Genomic DNA, 18,275 nt, shown 5'->3' with positions numbered 1-18,275 from the left:
GTGGACATAATTAACATCTATCCAAAATGTTACATATCTCATTTACTATAAATAGGTAGTTAATTACCTGAGTTAGTCTACAGTTATCAGACACTTACACTGAGTGTTTTTCATGACCTTTTCAAGATCATATTTAGACAAAGAAGATTGATTGTTAAGATTGTTAAGGTCTAATGTTTATAAAATTGTGTTTTAAGACTTTTTAAAGGTGTAGTGCATAGGATTTATTGTCATCTAGTGGTGAGGTTGCAGAATGCGTGGAGGAGGACTATTATGGCCAATGCAAATTAAATAATCAAATTTAAATAAAAAAAAAAAAAAAAAAAAAGGCCCAATCTAGTGCCAGTGTTTGGTTTGTCCGTTCTGGGCTACTGTAGAGTAATCGGCTCATTCTAAGGTAACCAAAAAGCAATTATTCTTATTTTAAAGTTATTATACACCTCAAGACAAAAACACTTGATGACAAAGATAATATTCTTGGAAAAAACACTACAAATACTTCTATTTTATTTACATTTAACACAAAAAATATTTCAAACATGTCACTTTTATAGAAACGAGTAATGACAAAAATATTAACAGATTCAAGATGAATGTCATCAAATGCTTTTGTTACATGTAATCCAGAATTTCTGTCTCCATCTCATTTTCACTTCCCTCAGACGGCTGAAACTCATCGACCTCATCTTCATCTTCATCATCGTCATCGTCCCTGTTCTCATCGTCCTGCACCTCTTCTTCGTCTGCATCCGAATCTCTCTCTAGCAGTTTTGAACTGAGGCCTCTCCGTCTGCGTTTCTTGGGGTATTCTGGCAACGCTGAAGGAGAGACAACACAAGAGTTAACTCACAACATCAACTCACACACTGAGTAACATGCGAGAGATGTGACGGATGTTTCCTTACGTGGTTTCTGGGCTCTGATGACCTTCTTGATCATGGCGGAGATCATGTCCCTTAGCTTGTCGGTGGTGCCGACAACACACCAGCCGTCCCGCTCGTCACACACCTCCTCATTATTGCCCATCTCCTCGAGCACCTGTTTGATACTGGACACACACACAGCTGCGTTACACCCAAACAGTCGGTAACATTTAAGTACAATTTAGACGTTCTTGTTATTTTCTAGAGTTTTTCATTTTCTGCTACTTTGCAGTTCTACTCCACTACTTTGAAGAGCAAATATCGTATTTTTTACTTCAAAACCTGTATTTAATATCTTATTTATTTTGTAGATTCAGGGGGGGGGGGCAATGAGCAACTTCAGACAGACCAAAAGAAAATTGGCAAAAATATTTAAAATATAAGAAAATTACCTGAAAATCAAACAAACAACCAAAACAAAGAAAGTTAAAAACAAAAAAAAAAGACAAAAAGAAGAAAATTCAAGAAAATGACCTGGAGAAGTGCTTAAGAATTACAAAAATTCAGTAAAATAATTTTAAATATATAATTATTGTAATTAGAAATATAAGTTTCTGGACACATTCCCCTTGCTTTTTTTATTAATAATTTAAATCTACTAATTTCTTGTAATTTACAGGACACTTCTTTCTTTTTTTCATGTTTTCAAAGGAAATTCAAACCAAATATCTCAGTTCGCGCAGCATTGTAAAGCACCTTTCTACATCTAAATCGCAGAGCTGGTAAAACATCTGTCTGTGAGGAGGCAGCATGCCTTCTTTGAAGATGTAAGACGACTCCTGTGGACATGAAACAGAAGTCAGAAGGCAAATAAATACAGATTTAATTCAAGTTTTTCATGACTATGACAGGAAATCCCTTCACCCGATTTTGTCAGAGAAGATAAGACTAATGAAGACAAAAAATAATAATTTGAATAAATGCAAAATATAAGCTTTACACATAAAGCAGCTTGAAACCAGCATGTTATCACCACTCTCCAATAATGTCATCATATAACTGCACCGTCACGGACCTTCAGCTGGTATGAGACTGGGACCAGATCTCGACTGCTGCTCGGACCCTCCTGAGCTGACAGTTCCATCACACTCGCTGCCTGGGAAACTGTGAAAAAACAACAGCACTTTTTCCAATATGTTGTCAGTTTTTCCTGGCAACAGTAGCAGGACGGAGGAGATTATTGAGGACTTGTTACAGATGTTTGAGACAGGACGCGCATGACAAGGTTTTAACCATTTACCGCGGTAATATTCCACGGTGTCAACAGGTTTCAAGCACTTAAATTGAATGCTTTTCAAGACATTTTTGAGACAATTTTTAAATAAATTTAAGACTGATGTTTGGACAAATCACCTTTTTCATTTAAGCATTGCAGCTGAGCATTAAGGTAAATATGTGGCCACATGAAGTGGATTTTTCGTAGAAATATGGTTATTAGATTGAGTTTGGTTAATTTGCCCTTTGCAAACAGGTAAGTGCAAGTATAAAGTAAAAATATAGTTTAGGTCAAGTGTCAAGTTTAAAGATTTGTAACATCAGACGTATGGACTTTCACGTGGAAGAGTTTGACTCATTTTGACAAAAACAAAAAAAAAGAGAAAAACAACATCAATATTGATAATAAATTTGAAAATAAAGACCTGACTTTTTTATATTTATAAAATTTTACTGGAGAATTTTTAAGGACCTTCAGACAACCTGACTATGCGTTGTAATTTGGTGGTCTGACTGGATGGTTTATGGATCATGTGAGCAGAAAACTGCCAAAACTACAATAAGGCTCCATTTTTATCTTGTTTTAATTTAATTTGCATCATTATCTTTTCCTTGCAGCATGATTGTGTCTGTCTTTAGAAATGTTAAAATCTGCAGTGATGGAAACTGACATCTACTTAGCGTGAGTTTTATATAACTCACAGACTCACCTGTTTTGTTGAACGTGATGGGCAGACTGTAGTTCAGTGCACTCCTCTTGGCCTTCACTGGCATGTCAGATAATGAATACCCTAAAATATGAAGACCAACAGTCAGTGTCAGGCAGACAGGTCGTCACCTTTAATTAAGATTCATAAATGAAAGAAAGGATGGCGTACAATATCACTGAAGTGGCACACAACTTAATTTTTCTTTTTTAATATAAAAAAATAGACACCAACTGGGTTAAAGATACTCCACCCACACTGACAGCCTGGTACAGCCTCAAGATTTGAAGCCCTTTGTTTAATTATTTACCATATGAACTCAAAAAACTACATTATCGATACCCTTCAGATCGGAAGAAAATTACACCCAGGGCCACATGAGTTTTACGAGACCATTTTTTGACACACGTTGCTGATGAGAGTCAGATGACAATGTACTCCATCTCTCAGGATACAGTTATGGTCAGTATTTTGATTTATTTGCTATTTCTTGTTAATATTATTAATATTTTAAAATCTTTTTTTCTTCTTTTTGTTTTATAACCAAATTGTAACCTAAACCATGTTTTTACATTCATATTTCACCAATGTATATTATCGTGCATCAAATGTCCTTTTTGTATGTTACATGTACTTTTTAGCCCTTGTGTATATACACTATGGACTTGTTTTGTAATACTGTGAGTGTTATCTTCTGAAAATAATAAAAAATGTTTATTAGAAAAATGAATTAAAAAAAAGGACACCAACAGTGACACTGAAAAGAACTCAGTGAAAACACATTTGAATGAAACATTAAAAACATGCAGTAAGCGTGTGAGCTTGTTACCGTGTTTGGTGCTGCAGCGGATCCTAAAATCTAGTAACTGGTATTTCTTGGCTTCATTGCACTTTCGGGGGTCATAGCCGAGCCTCACCCACAGACTTCTCCATGGTCCCGTCACCTACAAACACAAATCTGATGTTTCACTTGCATTTTGGGGAAAAAAATAACATTAAAAGTTTCCTATATGTTTACAAATGGATAGATTTCAGCTTGGAATCTGTGCAGATTTCCATTCAGATTCTTGTTTAAGTTTCACTATATCTAAATGATATCAGTAAAAACGTATTTGACAGTATTTACTTTTTGGCTGCAAGAGCCAAAGAAAACAATCTTTTCCGGGCACACCGTGACCCCTCAGCTCACCATGTAGTAGGCGAAGATGGGCAGCAGCAGCTTCAGTTTATCAGGGTGGATGTTGATGTTGGCCTTGACCGCGTTCCGGGACCAGATGGGCCGACTCTCAAACATCTAGGTACAAAAAGTTTTGTTTGAGATAAGATAAAAGCCATGTCTGTGTAACATTAAGTTAAATAACTTTCCGACTTCAACCACATGACATTCTACAATTCTACAATTTCATTTAGCAGACGCTTTTATCCAAAGCGACGTACAACACAAGCAAGAATTTAGACTTAAGGAAAAAAACCCTTAGAGTGAAAACTGTCGAAAACTGAAGCGATTTAAATACAGTCACTACAGTACAGTAAGTTTTTAACCCTTTGAAACCTCGGTTGACATCACTTTTTTTCGTGCTGCGTTCAGATGCCTTTCACAAGCTACATTACCCTTTGAAAACTGAGCTCTTTGGTTTGATTTCTTTCAAAATGTGGAAAAAGGCAACAACCAACTCTGCAAGAAGTTTTCCTACAGAAAAATTGCAAGAAATTAGCTTAAGGGGATGAGAAAAATACCTAAAAATTAGTTTAAAAAAAGAGGGGAGCATATTATTTATTATCTAATAAAATAGGGAAAAATGTCTAGAGAACTATATTTATAATTATAATAATTTTATGTTTAAAATTTTACAGAAAAAAACACAATAAAGTAATTATAAAATTATAAAATAAAAGCATTTTAAGTAATTTTCTTTCATTTTTAATACATTTTTTGTGCTTATTTTCAGGTATTTTCATTATTTTTTGGGGCCATGTCCTGTTAAATTGCTCCAGGCCTACTCTTTGTTTGTGTACATTAACACTTTGTGCAAACTGACCCCTCCTAATAAAATGCTTAAAGTTTACTTTCAATGCTGTCACACTATTCCACTGAACTGCAGGCGACAGTAATTTCCCCAAAATGCTGTAGTGCACCAGTAACAGCAGGGAAGAAGAACGTGGATGCAAACAATGCAGGTTTCAAAAATTAAAAAAAACTCTGCTTTGCAGCATGTTTGCACAGCCTCAAGGAGACACACACAGTGTTTTGGTGGTTAACGCTGAAAGTAAACAGGAACTTTTCAAGAAAATTCAACGAGTGAGCGCGTTGTGTCTTATTTCTAAGCTGAAAGGAAAAATGTTGATTATTCTATAGCCATTACATTGTGCAATCAACATTTATTTCATGATAAAATTTTAAAGCAAAAAACTTTAAGAGATGACTTAAATCAACCATCGGTTCAATGATCAAATCAATTATGCAGACTAAATGTTTGACCTACTAATTGATTGTTTCAGCGCTAAAAAAAATCTGACAGCCCTCATCAGCCTAAGCTTTCTTCAGTGTGACTTTTGACACATTTTAGTACTTAAGCTTTGCAGTTTGCCATTTGTTAAAACGCCCTATTTGATTAGAACAGCCAGAATTTATAGGAAATTACATTTTGTCTGGGGAAGCACTTAAATGGTCAGTCTGGACTCTTCTGGGTAAGTTATGGTCCCTCCTTCCTTAATAAAAAGACCTAACTTACATCAGAGTGGCTCAGATTTCCTAATATCTTAATTACCTCAATGTCTAAATTATTTGTTATTACACTCCCTGGCAAACAGAGTGTGTGTGTTGATTTTTAAGTAATTAGCGGCCATGATGACACCAGCACACAAACCTTTTTCAGCTGCTCCTCAGCCTGCTTGTCGCTCTCTTTAATGCAGACTCGTACCCAGTTGGTCTTGGCTGCCTCGAGACACTCGGCGGGCACGGTGGGATCAGCGAAGCTGACAAAAATGGCATTGTGGGGTCGGCGAGCTCGACTCCAGCCGATAAAGTTCTTGTTGTCCATGGGCACCTGGCTGTAAACACAGAGGAGGAGGAATGTGACAAATGTATTTCTGATAGTCTGCATTACTTCAAAGATGTAGAGTTCACATTGTTGTTTACGCGGGATGACGACACTTGAAGAGCCCTTACAGTGACTTTTGATAGACGTGGTCAGCTCTGTAAAAATAATCCACAGGACTGTCGAGACGTGAGAAGCTGGCCGGGGGAAGAAAGAAAGGCATGGGCTTCTCAAAGAACTCCTGATTCTCTGATTTGCGAAGGATGATTTTGTCGTACAAAGAAGTTTCTTTTCCACCTTCTGTATGTACAGCGAGGTACTGGAAGTCTGCCATCCCTGCAAAAAAACCCAACAAAAAAAACCCCAAAAAACTGTAATCAGATCAACTAACCTCAGCCATTCATTTAATTCCACATCAGTCTTTTTTGAAAAAAATATTTTAACATATTCAAACAACTTCTATACAATAAAAAATACATAATGGAGTTTTTTTTTATGAAAATGACTCAAAATTATTACAGTCAAGTATCAAAAAAATCTTTGACAGTGGAGAAAAGAAAAAAAAAATCACATACTGTGGGGACTTTTAATCTAACCTTGGAATTTGTATGTCGTCCCAATGACTCCGAGTATCTCCATGTGGATCTCAGAGTCCTTTGGGTCCTTTTTTCGCACCCGTCTCCGCACTCTGAGGACGAGGTTGCTCGATGGGAAGCGGTTTCCACACAGAGAGTGACAGAAAGGGTCCTGAGGTCGGTAACGCATCTCAAGACGTCTGTTGGGGTGAGCGTAGGTCTGTGGGAATCACAGGAAAAGCTATGATAAATGGTGTAATTTTGGTGATTAAAAAAAAAAGAAATTGGCAGCAAAATAAATAAAAACTACAGCCCTTTATAGTTGAATGCCCTTCCCCTGAGCCAAAATACAAAATAATAAGAAGAATAATAATAACAAATCTCTCTCCGGTGCTTTAATAATTATTAAACAGTTCCTAAAAACGTATAGATTATAATAACCTTATACAATTTCTATAGCACCTTTAAAAAGTGCTCTGACAGACAAAGCAGGAACTCAGAGAATAATAAAAATAGATATCAACAATCAAGCCAAACAGAGGAAGGTGTAGGACAGTCAAAAAGGTCAGAACAAAATACACATACAAAGGTTTTAGAAAATATTATAATTATAACAGACGTTAAAGATAATAAAAGAGGAAATCTAACAAGACAACAAGACTTGGCGACGTGTATGTGTGTGTGTGTGTGTGTGTGTGTGTGTGTGTGTTTTACAGTTTATGGCACGTAGATATTTTAACATACATCAAGGTAAAGACATTTAATACTTGCAACTTTAGCCTGTTGAAGCCATTTTATTCTTAAATATTTGAGTTGTTAATGCAGTCACAGTGTATATATATTTCCTGCATGTTCTAGTTATAACTAGTTAGTTAGACATAAATGTATGATCTTTTTAAGTTGCTAAAATTTAGTTTAAAGTGTCCTAAGACTTTTGCACAGTTCTGTATATGAGACTGTTTTCAACAGAGTGTCCCCGTCAAATTCTGCTTACTTTGGAGACAGTTTTTTCTCCCCCGAGAGTCTCCAGCATCTTGTCCACACTGGTGACCACCGCCGGATACTCCACACACACCAGTTTGTGGTCCTGCAGCTCCACGCTGGACGAGCTGCCGGGGACATCCTGAGCGTCCGTCTGAGGGGACAGAGACAGCTCCTTCAGAATAAAATCCAGCTTCAGCTCCTTTGATTCCGCCATACTGGATATTTTTTATCGTGTTTTTCCAGCGGCAATAACACCAGAGTGCTGCAGTGAATGTAAAACACAGACTACATGAAAGAAAACCCGCTCACAGCCGGGCTGCAGCGTGCAGTTTGTGTCCAAGTGCAAAATAACGCCGGGCGGAAACGTGAGCGCACTCGAATAGTTCCGCTGGCGTATCACTGAGGCCGCGAGCTAAGCACAAAAAAAAACAAAACATTTTTTTCATGTCCAAATGTCCACATCATTTAAGATAAACATTTAATTTTAAACATTACTAATATTTTCTCGCACGTTTATTTTACCTCTAAATTATAAGCATAAATTTATGGTTAATATCATATTCTTACACTGCTAAAATATTACCGAAAAAAATATAAATGTCCTAAAATATTACGGAAAACATATATGATAGACTGCTAAAACATTTGAAAAAAATAATGACAGTTCATTGAATTATATGATATTAGTTAAAAAATACAGTGGTTAAGCAGCTGAAATATTATTGAAAATAATAACAGTAAATTTCTAAAACATCACTGAAAGCATAACTTACTGTTGAGGGACTGTTTGTTATTTGTGAGAGAGGAGCGAAAGGCACTTCAAAGATTTTTTAATCACCTGGAAGAGGGCGTCATGCTTTTTTTTGGCCAAGGGGAGGAACATTCAGCTTTAATAGTTCTTTTTTTAATACCCTCAAAACCCACAAAATGGTTTGAAAGGCATGTTTCTGTAAAACTCTCCAAAATCACACTATTTTTCATAAGCAGAAACAGTGAAATATGATTATTTACGGTGAAGGGAAGTTCATGCATTTTTTGGAAAGCACAAGGAAAAATATTTTTAGTTGTAGTGAAATGAAAAAAGCAACACAATCTGAAAAAAAGAGGTTATGAACACATTTTAGAGTGAACTTTAATTGTGAGCACCCCATCATAGTGTGTAATCAGCATCTTGATATGGATGGATTATATTGGAGAAATGCTCACTTACACAGTTTGTCAAATTTGTTACTAAAACTCAACAGAAATATATATATTTAGTGCACTGAAAAAGCCTTAGATATTTTACTTAATCTGTTAAAACCTGAGCAAATTGGCTTGATGTTTTGTCAAAAACATTGGAAAAGGATGACGAGCAACTTAACAAAAAATGGCCTAAAACTTAACAAGAAACAGGTAAAATTACAGAAAAATGGAATTTTTTTTTTTTTTTTAAAAAGAAGAAAATAAACTTACCTCAATGAAGTGTCAAAAACATGTTTCCCCTTTTCTGTAACATAATTTAAAATACATAATTAAGAGAGTTATGGATATAGTTTTCTGGATATTTTCCCCCTCATCTTTTAAACATATGTAAGAATCTCCCCCAGCTCAACCCTTATCACCTTTTATTTATTTTTTAAAATTATTTTTCTTCCCAGTTCGGACATTTCCTGTGTCAAACAAGTTTCTCAGTTTTCAGAAGTTTGAATGCTAGTGAAAGGCATCTTAATCCAGATTTTAAAAGACCAAACCTATGAAAAATGGTAGCAAAACCAAAGAGTTAAATTTTTGATCAGTGTATGAAGAGCTGTCACGATGAACTTAATGTACACATTTGGCCACAGGGTGGCGGTGTAAAACCAAACAAAATTAATTAAGGAAATTTAGTGGGAATATCATCACCTTTAATCAAAATTAAACCACTCAAATAACTGTATCTTCTTGAATGCCCTGAGTCTATGTCAATGATCTGTTATATTATCATTATTTTATATTCAGGTCTGGGCATTTTAACAGCCACTAATGTCTTTGCATTGTCAGAACGACACATCCACTGTCAGATTCAGAGGGCTGTTAGTAAAGAGGATTTATGTGCTGTCCCTCCCAGAAACTGTCAACACACTGTCATCCCCTCGGAGAAGACAGACTTTGAAGAAACACTCGTGTTTACAGAGTTATTTAAGATGCTGTTTTACAGGCGATTACAGTGTGATGTGACGCCATGTTTACTTAGATTCTAGTTTGTCTTCTTCTCTCATGCCTTAAAGGGAGTACAAGGTTTAACATTGAGTTCTTAACAATATGGTCCAGTAGTCATCTCATATTCACTCTTTAAAATCACCTTTATTTGAGTTTAAGTGTCCAAAACAGACGATTTGGTGAGATTCTGTTATAATTCCATCCCGGGACACGTTCCTGTGCAGTGCAAATCATTAGGAAAGTGCAAAAAGTCTGCTGAGATGGTGCATTCATGTGCGGTTATCGAGATTGAGAAAATAACAGCTGGAGAATGTGATGCTGATCTCGGATGACTCTCATGAATGCAACAACTGAATTATCAACCTGTAGTCTGGGATCTGGTTAGCCTAGCTTAGCTTAAATCAACCACAGAGTGTATTTGTTTTGTTTGTTTGTCAAAGGGCTATGCTAACAGTTTCCCACTGCTTCCAGTCTTTGCGCTAAGCTAGGCTAAGCAGCTCCTGGATCAATCTCTGTACCGGAGATGCAGAGATTAAATGTGGGTCTAAGGGTTTCTTATCTGACTTTGAGTTGGATTTTACTCCTTTCTTTCAGCAGACATGTTATAACTTGTCATAGAAGAGAGGAACAGGTGTAATTAATAACAATATTGATGACTGACTGTGATAGTTGGCCCTTTTTGTGATCATTAGTAACATTAGTTTTTCATGACAAGTAAAAAGCCCAGTGTGGATTCGGGGCATCTATTGGCAGATATAGTATCTAATATTCATAATTATGTTTTCATCACTGTATAATTACCTGAAAATAAGAATAACTGTGTTTTCATTACATTAGAATTTGCCATTTATTGTATAAATAACAAGTTGGTCTTTTCTTGAATGTATAAAGATGGAATCATTCATTTCTATGAAAGTTACTCAATGACACATGAAGCCAAAAAAAATTATTTCTGTTTTATAAAAATTCCCAGACCTGTCACATCCATTGGGACCACAGAACAAAGCAAACCAGAGATTTCTGCCGGCTGAATGGTAAACTTCTGGTTTAGCACTCTGCTAACTTGACTGGGGAATTTTGAGAGTTTTTTGAACTTTAGGAATGTTTTTGAACCAAATGGATCAAATTCTGTTAGTGAAACAGGTCATTTTGCAGCGGTGGTGATTCTCAAAAAAAGTATCGGAATTACAGATGTTTGGAAGTGTAAGTCTATGGTAAAAAGGGGTTTTTTTGGCCCCCATGGTGTCATGTCATGAACCTGGAAGTTTTAATTTCACGTTGGACCACTACAAAAATTGGCTTCAAAGATGGCACATGGATGCATGAAGAGATCTGAACTATGGAAGTTGCTCTGCTGTGCACGAAGCCTAAACAACAGCAGTAGCCCAAATCGGACACATAGGATCAGCTGTTTTTTTTGGGTCGGCCTCTGTACTTCTTCCACACGCTGTCTGCAGCCTCACTACTGGACCTTTAAAATGTCTGAAAAAGAAGTCTTGCTCACGGCCTTAAAACATCAAGGAAATGACTACAACACTAAACAACATCAGAACCAGCGCAGATAAAAGATTTGTCAGTTACCTTTAAAAGACTTATGGATATTAGAAAAACGTTGCTTTCTGAAAGAAGTCTTCTTCTTACGATTACACAGCGTGAACTATGTGTTCTTGGGTTTATTATGTTCTTCTGGACTGGCTTCCATTTATGGAAAACTGAAGCAACTTTATGAACATCATTATAGCTTCAATAAAAACATAAATGGTGACATCAAGTCTGGCCTGTCAAAGTGTTATGGAGCTCAATGTTTCGCAGGAGGGATGTAAGGAGGAGGAGACAGAAGGTACTCGAGGCACTGACTGACAATCTGTTGTGTGCTGTGGTGAAGTAAGGATTTTGACAATCTTTCTCTCTTTGTTTCTTTTTTCTTTCTCTTTGCGCACCTCGTACATTGAACATTCATCCAGCCCGTAGTGCTATCTCAGTGGAGGGCCTGTCCGCTCCTCCCTGCAGCTCTGCTGGCTCGTCCCGGCCGTTACAGTATGGGGAGGCAATGATAAGGTTATCAGACAGTCTCTACCGCCCAGCTCACTCTGACAGAGCCTGCTGCCCTCAGATTTCACCCTCCCTGTGACTTCTCACTCAGCGTGTCATCTCTTCTGTCATCCCTTCTCTCAACCTCCAGGACCTGCAGCTGGCTGTTTGTTAGACTCTGTATGCACAGCCATGTTTGAAGGTGGGATGATGCACACATTTAGGCCACACCTACGAGGGCTTGTCACTCTCTGTAGTCAAAACAAAAGGTTATTATCAGTGATTGCAATTGGTGCACTCTTGTAGTTTATTCAAGTGGCGCCGGTATCAAGATCTGCCCACAACTGTCACTGCACAAGCTATTTTATATAGATGCAGCTCTTAAGATGCAACTTGTCATCCACATCATGGTATCTAAATAATCTTTAGAAGCCTGACAATGCAACTGCAACAAGGATACAGTCTCAATCTGTATTGTTTGCATCAGTCTTTTTGCGTTATGATAACTTATAATGTAATCAAGTGCAACAAGCGCACTGCATTGAGTTAGGGGAATTCTACAATCAAAGGCATTTTTAAGTAGCGCTAACTTAATAACTGATGGTAAAACACAACTTTTTAAGTAAAAAAAATAATTTCCTTTGTGTTGAAGCTGTTTGGCCTGCAGGTCTGTAACACAGTCTTTACTGTGTGAATTTTTCCAGGTATTTCATTACCTTTCTACAGCTTAAATTGTGTTTTAAATCAAGTAACACATGAACTGGAGTTTAAATTGCATACAGTATTAAGTTGATGTAATTATCAACATTATTATATGACTTAAATGTTTTATCTAGATCAATAAATTACAGTTTTTATCCTGCAACCATGCATTTAATTAGGCCGCGATGATAGGTCCCCGAGCTAATGGGTTCCCCATTAACTAGAAATTTCTAAATTAACAGAGAATCTACAGAGTCTACAGCCATACTAGTGAGGCTGAATTTTAACACAGTGTCACTTTGAGTTAAAGTTGATGCTCAAGGAAAAATCAGGGATTCACCAAAATCTACAGGATCCATCCTCTTTGGACAATGAATGTCTATCTAAAATTTCAAGGCAATCCACTCGGTAGTCGTTGAAATAATTCAGTCTGGACCAAAGTGGTCGACCAACCAACAACAGTTCAATATTGACATCCCTACAGGCAATATAAAAACTCAGTGTTAAAAGAAAAACACCAATTTTGAGGAATATAAATGTTATTTTTCAGCTTTCCTCTCTCGTTCTATCAATTCATGAACCTTCAGATTTATCTTGCGACCCAGGCTGGGAACCACTGCAGCAGACTATCTGCTCAATGCCAGAAGTTGGAGTAGGCTGGCAGTTCAAGTCTAAAGGAAGTCCCAAGTTACTGTGGTGAGAATCAAGCAAGCCAAGCCAATATGAAATTCTAATAATCTAATAAAACTTCACATAGGCTATTTTTCTTGGGGGTTTATGGTGGTAAATGAAGTTGGATGTTGTGGTGGTCACGTCACTGATTTTTAAATTGAAGCCCTTGCATACACCTGGTTTAAGATGAAGAAAGAGTCAAGTTAAGTGAAATTATTTTTAAAAAACTGAAAAAGAGAGAGAAAATATATTAGAGAAATAATTATTTAATTATAAGAATATATTTAAAGTTAATTACATTTATATTTTTAGCACTTTCCTTTGTTTAGTTTTATTTATTTTTTGCTACTTTTAATTTATTTATTTTTACCATTTTACCATAATTTTTAAGTAACTTTTTACTAATTCCTAACCAGTTTGGGGTAATTTCTTGTGAAGTTGCTCAAAGCTCTCCTCCCATGTTTTTGAAAGACATTCAGCCAATTTGCTCTGGTTTTAAGGGATTAAACATAACAGAAACTAAAATTAAAATGATCACATCAAGGGAGGGACATAAGCATCATTTAAGGTGGCAAGTTTTTCTGTTTCCTGCATTTGAGTGGTGAGGCTCCTTTTCAAATAATAACGGACTAGATGTAACTTGCAGGCATTATGTCGATTTGCCATCTTGTGAAATAGATTGGTAAATCCCTGGAAAAACAACCACACGAAATGTTGGTCTTTTCCTTTCCTCTCATTTCATGTCACTTTGTAGGCGTGTCCTTTTGTGCACGTCATTGCCACACTTATCTACGGGCGAGCAGGACAGGCTGCTGAACCACAACACAGTGACAGTGGCAATCAAACAGTATCTCACCCTGACACTGTGTGACAGCAGCGGATGTGATCATACAGCATCTTCCTGTGTCCAGTCACACAGAGGAAATCTGCTGACAGTTTATTTTTATATTTGGATAATTCTTGTTTAAGTGGCATGTCATTCAACACTGACTTTACAAAACCAGCACAATCCTACAGCTTCACTGTGGTTATAATTATGACTTGAGCGTCAAACTTTCATTAATACATTTGGGGGTTTTGTTCTTTGATGAATAAAGTGGATATGTTGTGGATATTTAACAAGGCTCAAGATATATATAATTTTAATCACTTTTAAAAGTTTGTTTTACTTCTAGCTCATATTGTGTAAAAAATGCCACTACAGTCATTTTTAAAATGTAATATTTTTGCACAGGAACATTCTAGAAAACCCCTATAAAAAGCAGCTGTAGTTAGTCTAGAACTGTTTTTTAATTTAACTAGTTTTTCAGAAAATATACAGACAAATATTCTAGCACACACACCCCACCTTTCCCAGACACCCAAGAAATGAGTAAAGTAACCCAAGAAATAAGAGAACAAATTACATAAACAAATGAATTACAAAGAAGTAAATAAATAAATTCTTAATTATACAAATACAACAGTGAAAATAGTTGTAAAACAGCAATGAATCGATAGACAGATAAAATAAAGGTAAATAATAAATTAGTCTGTACTGTTTTTGTATTTTTTTTTTTTTAAATAACGCCACAGATCTGTAGGCCTCCTTATGTGCAGCTTCATCTTTACAAGCCTCTTCCCTGTGCTCCTGTACTACTATAATAAAAACTGTCTTTTTTTGTAGAATAAAAGCCAAAAATACCCTGAATTCAACCGTCAAACCTTTATGGAGAGCACTAAACATGCTGCTCTGTCAAGCACAATCTTATGAATAAGAGGAAAGTTTCAGGTTTCGATAGTTGTTATGAGCACTGAGGGGCAACATGAAATCATTTGAAACAGCTAAAATCAGATTAAATTTAGAAACGGGAGCAACAAATCTGAGTACTACAACTGTGAAAGTGATTTTTTTTGGGGGGGGTGTATGTTCAAAACAGAGGCTGTTAGAGATACAAGTTGAGACAAAGTGTTAATTTAAAGATAGATATCTTACAGTAAATAATGACTCAGACTCCCGTGATGTTTCTCTGATCTCACAGGAGAGAGGGCAGCCTTTCTCAGGGATCTCCCCTTGTGTTTTCCATGAATCCCTCAGGCCATCCTTCCATCCTGCAGCGTTTCCAGAGTACCGGCCATGCAGGGTTCATTTGCATAGAGTCAATTTGCAAGACAAATTTCAGCTGTGTTCTCTATCTGTTATGTGCGTGTCTCTGACACAGAGAGACAGAGACATTTGGATTGGGGTGTGTTGGCTTTGAGGCACAACACTGATATTTTGATTTTTTTCTTTTTCTTTTCAGTTGTTTCTTTGCTGAATGGATCAGATTTGGAGGGTCATTGGTTGGGTTAGGGTTGTTTTATGGTATCAGATTATGCAGTTACTCCACAACTTTTACACGTTAAGGACTTTTACACATGTTAAGGTCACACTGCAAAATATATTCAATGCAACAATTCATGCAACTTCTAAAATCTTCTTTCAGAAACTTATCATAGGTGGAGTTAGAACAGTTAGAAGGACCATCAAGTAAATTTGCAACTTTCAGGATACCACAACGCCTCAGGCAACACACATTATGCAAATGGCCAAGGCCCAGATAACCGCATAAAGAGCTCACACAGTCCTCATCTGCTTTTCTCTCTGACATCTAAAGAAATCAAAATGACTCCACTGCATTGTCACACCTGTACACCTGTGCACAGGTGAAGGAATGTTACAGGTGCATGCGAGCCTAAGCGCTTTTTTATTTTCTCCCGTTTTTCCCCAGGCTACCCCATGCAGCACCGCCCCTCCTCTTTCAGGACCCATGTCCTGTTTGTTTAGTCCCACCCAAGATGTCTCATTTGTCTGTTGGTTACCTGTGCAGCATTTTGATTTGCTCCATCTCCTCTCACCAGGATGCAGCGGGCGGCTCCAACAGCACATCTAACTGTAGTGGATCACAACGAATCCTGTTGCCGTGGTAATATAAACACGTTTTGCATAAAGACCTCAGATTTGTTTGCCAGACTGTAAGCCCTCACATCTCCTCTCTTGCCTGTTCAGACAGTGATTTCTGCAGCAGTGACTCCACATAGACGAATGCACCTTTGCATTTTACCTTAAAGATCCAGTGGAATTTAGGGGGTATAATGGCAGAAATTGAATAAAAATATGATAAGTATGTTTTCTTCATTACATAATCTCTGAGCACTGTTTGGACTTTAGTTGTCTTGAACAGTTGTCTGAATGAGCTGTTTATATCTACAAAGGGAGTGGATCCTCATCCGTGGAGTTTGCTATGTTACACCGCCATGATTCTACAATAGCCCAGAACAGACAAACCAAACATTAGCATTAGATGGTGCCATTCATGTTTTCATGTTCTCAAGTTATTGGCAACTATAGTTAGCAGCCCCTCTGTGGCAAGTATCATTGGAAAAACACGTTTTTTAAAAAAGCAGCTGGAAGTAGTTAGCAGCTAACTCAAAGAAGAACAACAGCGGCTGAAAATGTCCGCAAACAAAGAGGGAGCTCCTTACCCTTCGAGCAGAGGGTGAGATCAGCTGCCATATAACAGGCACAGTTAATGATTGTTATTGTCATGTAAAGCCATTGTATTGTTTATAAACTGCTGCAGATGCATATGATGTATGTCACACTCGAGGCAGACACTGTTGTGTTAAACGGCACACCTCTTTTGCTTTAGTGATGCTTGCATACTTTCTAAAATCACACACAGGAGTGGCATCATGCTGCCGCTGTTTGGTTGGAGTTGCAAAGAGGGACTTAGTAGCTGGGCTACCAGCCCATCTGCAACAGCCCAAAAAGCGTTGGAGCAACCCTGATTTCTAATTTGAAACTGCCTCAATCAGCATTTTTACTGTATTCATGCACTTGGTTCCTTTGTTTTGGAGAGGATGCGACCTCTTCAGATTTTTTAAAATTTTGTTTAAAAGGGACCATGTACAGTTTAAAACATAAATGTTACCACCAGATTATAGCTCAGAACTAATTTGCATCTGCAGTCTCTCTGCAGGTCAGAACAAATACACACCGAGAAAAAACACACAAGACAAATAGTACACACAATAGCTCATGATATAAAGTGATACAAAGAGGAAGACGCAAGACATCACTCACAAAACACAATAAAATACTACACACAATAGGACATCATGAGTGAATGCTTGTCAAATTAAAATCAAGTTATTAAGTCCAAAGTCGAGTAGCTTTTACTTAGTTACTTTTTTTCAAGGTAGTTTTGAAAGTAGAGCTGCAGCTCCTCACATCATAAGGCAGAGTGTTCCTCTGATTTGTGGCTTTTACAGAAAAAGTTGATAATTCGTCTCCCAGTAAAAACCTCCTGAATTCTGAACACTGAGGAGTGGGAGAAGTTCAGCTTTTTGCAATCTGAAATCCTTACCCCCAGATGCCTCTGCATCCCCCTAAATCTTACACTCCGTCTTTAATTTATATATGGTCTTTAATTTCTAGGATCCATTAGGGTGAAAAAATATTTCACCTTCATGTTACATCAGCAGTTGGTCTGATTTATCTTTAAAGAGAAGCATTTTGTAAAAATTTCTGACAACACATCAAAATGTTTAGATTTAAAAGGCCCAGGTGATGATCTGATTTGCCTCAAGCATCTTAATGTCCTAACAGGTTTTGGTGTTTGAGGAAGGTGGTGAGTCTTCGTTAGAGCAGCCAGTTGTTTGTTGAAGTTAATCCAACAGGCTGGCTGGGTGTGGTAACGGTTGACTAAGTAATCAATCCCTTTTCCACCGCCTCTTATTAATCCCTGTGTCCCATTCCACTCAGTGCACTGTAAAGGCCGAGCAGTTACTCTGCATGCATGCAAGGGTGTGTGGCCAAAGTTCATTATCTGACAGTTTGTGCAATTGTGATTTTTTACTGAGATTATGGAGCTGGTTTTGAGTAAGAATGAAATATCATGTAACTGTTGCGAACTGTCCTGCTTTCCAGTCGAGTGATTTGCATGGTGTTCCAGGCATGTTATTTGAATGCAGCGTTACTCCATCACACACTATCTCTGCTCCTGTAAGAAATTTCCACCCGAGGCCACAGACAATTATTCAGTCACATCCTGCTCCGACAGGAAAGTGACTGAGAAAAACACACAGAAAGAGGCGAACGGGGAGTAAAAGTGTGTTTACTGTGCTTGTCTTCGACAAATAGTGTGCATATGTTTTGCCTTTAAGGTAAAAAGGATTTTAGATTGTATTTCAGTTTCCATGGAAAAGAACAACCAAAGATTGTGC

General features: G+C 37.2%; 1 protein-coding gene across 1 annotated transcript; it reads right to left on the bottom strand.

The window, feature by feature from the left end:
• Window positions 1–474: 474 nt before the first annotated feature.
• Window positions 475–7,809, bottom strand: gtf3c5 (general transcription factor IIIC, polypeptide 5). The gene is made up of 11 exons (XM_042509356.2): window positions 7,453–7,809; window positions 6,480–6,678; window positions 6,015–6,219; window positions 5,713–5,896; window positions 4,035–4,139; window positions 3,675–3,789; window positions 2,849–2,929; window positions 1,939–2,027; window positions 1,620–1,702; window positions 906–1,048; window positions 475–818 (listed from the first exon to the last, which is right to left on the bottom strand). Exons 1-11 carry the CDS (start codon window positions 7,654–7,656, stop codon window positions 613–615), a joined length of 1,614 nt encoding a protein of 537 aa, XP_042365290.1. The 5' UTR covers window positions 7,657–7,809; the 3' UTR covers window positions 475–612.
• Window positions 7,810–18,275: the final 10,466 nt, after the last annotated feature.

Source organism: Plectropomus leopardus, chromosome 20 (genome assembly GCF_026936395.1).
Source record: "Plectropomus leopardus strain MGB_pleo_1.0 chromosome 20, ASM2693639v1, whole genome shotgun sequence".
NCBI classification, from domain to species: Eukaryota; Metazoa; Chordata; class Actinopteri; order Perciformes; family Serranidae; genus Plectropomus; species Plectropomus leopardus.
This window is presented reverse-complemented; position numbering and strand designations above follow the sequence as displayed.

Coding starts and splice junctions, on each gene's coding strand:
- gtf3c5 (XM_042509356.2), bottom strand. CDS start 7,656: ATGGCGGAATCAAAGGAGCTGAAGCTGGATTTTATTCTGAAGGAGCTG. Junction 5,897..6,014: donor CACGTCTATCAAAAGTCACT/GTAAGGGCTCTT, acceptor CTGTGTTTACAG/CCAGGTGCCCATGGACAACA. Junction 3,790..4,034: donor CCATCTTCGCCTACTACATG/GTGAGCTGAGGG, acceptor TTGTGTTTGTAG/GTGACGGGACCATGGAGAAG.